This window comes from Eurypyga helias, unplaced genomic scaffold, assembly GCF_000690775.1.
Source record: "Eurypyga helias isolate BGI_N326 unplaced genomic scaffold, ASM69077v1 scaffold20009, whole genome shotgun sequence".
NCBI lineage: Eukaryota > Metazoa > Chordata > Aves > Eurypygiformes > Eurypygidae > Eurypyga > Eurypyga helias.
This window is the reverse complement of record NW_010271611.1, coordinates 490-1453: the sequence shown is the minus strand read 5'-3', so window position 1 is coordinate 1453 and position 964 is coordinate 490. Positions and strand designations below refer to the sequence as shown.

The window sequence follows — 964 nt, the reverse complement described above, 5'->3', positions numbered from 1 at the left end:
AGGCCCGAGGGGACGCCGCTGGGCGAGCACGGTGTGAGGGAGCTTTGCTTTTCCCACCACTGAAAGGACAGGGTCCATCAGCCTTGGCCTCAGGCACCGAACGCGGCCCGGCCCCGGCGGCGAGCACCGAGCGATCAGCCACGCCGCTTTTAATGGCTTCTCACCCCACACGAAAAAAAGCCCCTTTCCAGAAGGAAATAGCCTTGGATCCGCAGCCAGGGCAGGGAGAGAGGGATGCGCTGGGTCACAGCATGGGGAAGCTGGCCTGGTTGGCCACCCCGCACTGGTTGTTGGTGTCCTTCAGCAGGCGGATGTAGCCCTGCTCGCCCCACACCTCTGACCAGCTGCAGGAAGAGATGGAGAATGAGCACATCCGTGTTCCTACGCCCGGAGAACCGGGCCCACTCAGGGACGGGAGCCATGCAGCTCCAATGCCGGCAGGAGCTGAGTGTTCCTACGCCCGGAGAACCGGGCCCACTCAGGGACGGGAGCCATGCAGCTCCAATGCCGGCAGGCGCTGGGGGACAGGGGTGAAAGGGGCAGCGGGTTTGGGGGGACACCCTCAGCCCCTACCTGTTCTTTAAGATCCAGTAGCTGACGTTGCCTCCGCGCTCCTGGCTCGTGCCGTAGCCCACGGCCAGCATCCCGTGGTTCACCCGCTGGCTGCAAAACATGCTGCTGAAGACGCCTGGGAAGAGCAGAACTGGGGTGAGCCGAGGGCTGGCGCTGGTTGTTTCTCTCCAGGTGGAAGCAGGCTGGTGGATCCTACTCCCCTGGTCTGGGTGCCTTGGGGGAAAATCTCTGGGGCTCAACAAGGGCTCAGCCCTTGCAGCAAGGCAGCCCTGCCTCAGTTTACCCAACCGTGCCATGAAGAGTGAGACGGTACCCGACTTGTAGAAGTGGAAGTAGAAGCTGCTGGCATCCACCGCCCCGGATACAGGGCCCCCCGGCGGCCCCCCCCCTT

The 964-nt window shown here is 63.9% G+C and overlaps 1 protein-coding gene across 1 annotated transcript in view; it reads right to left on the bottom strand.

Moving 5' to 3' along the window:
* Window positions 1-244: 244 nt before the first annotated feature.
* The window catches only part of LOC104515046 (cathepsin K-like), a gene marked incomplete at its 5' end in the record, with an annotated part of 1202 nt that continues 482 nt past the window's right edge, over window positions 245-964 (bottom strand). The window contains 3 exons of the mRNA XM_010158879.1: window positions 245-344; window positions 574-688; window positions 887-956. Of these exons, the coding sequence (XP_010157181.1) occupies window positions 245-344; window positions 574-688; window positions 887-956 (285 nt within the window). The remainder of the gene's footprint in view (window positions 345-573; window positions 689-886; window positions 957-964) is intronic.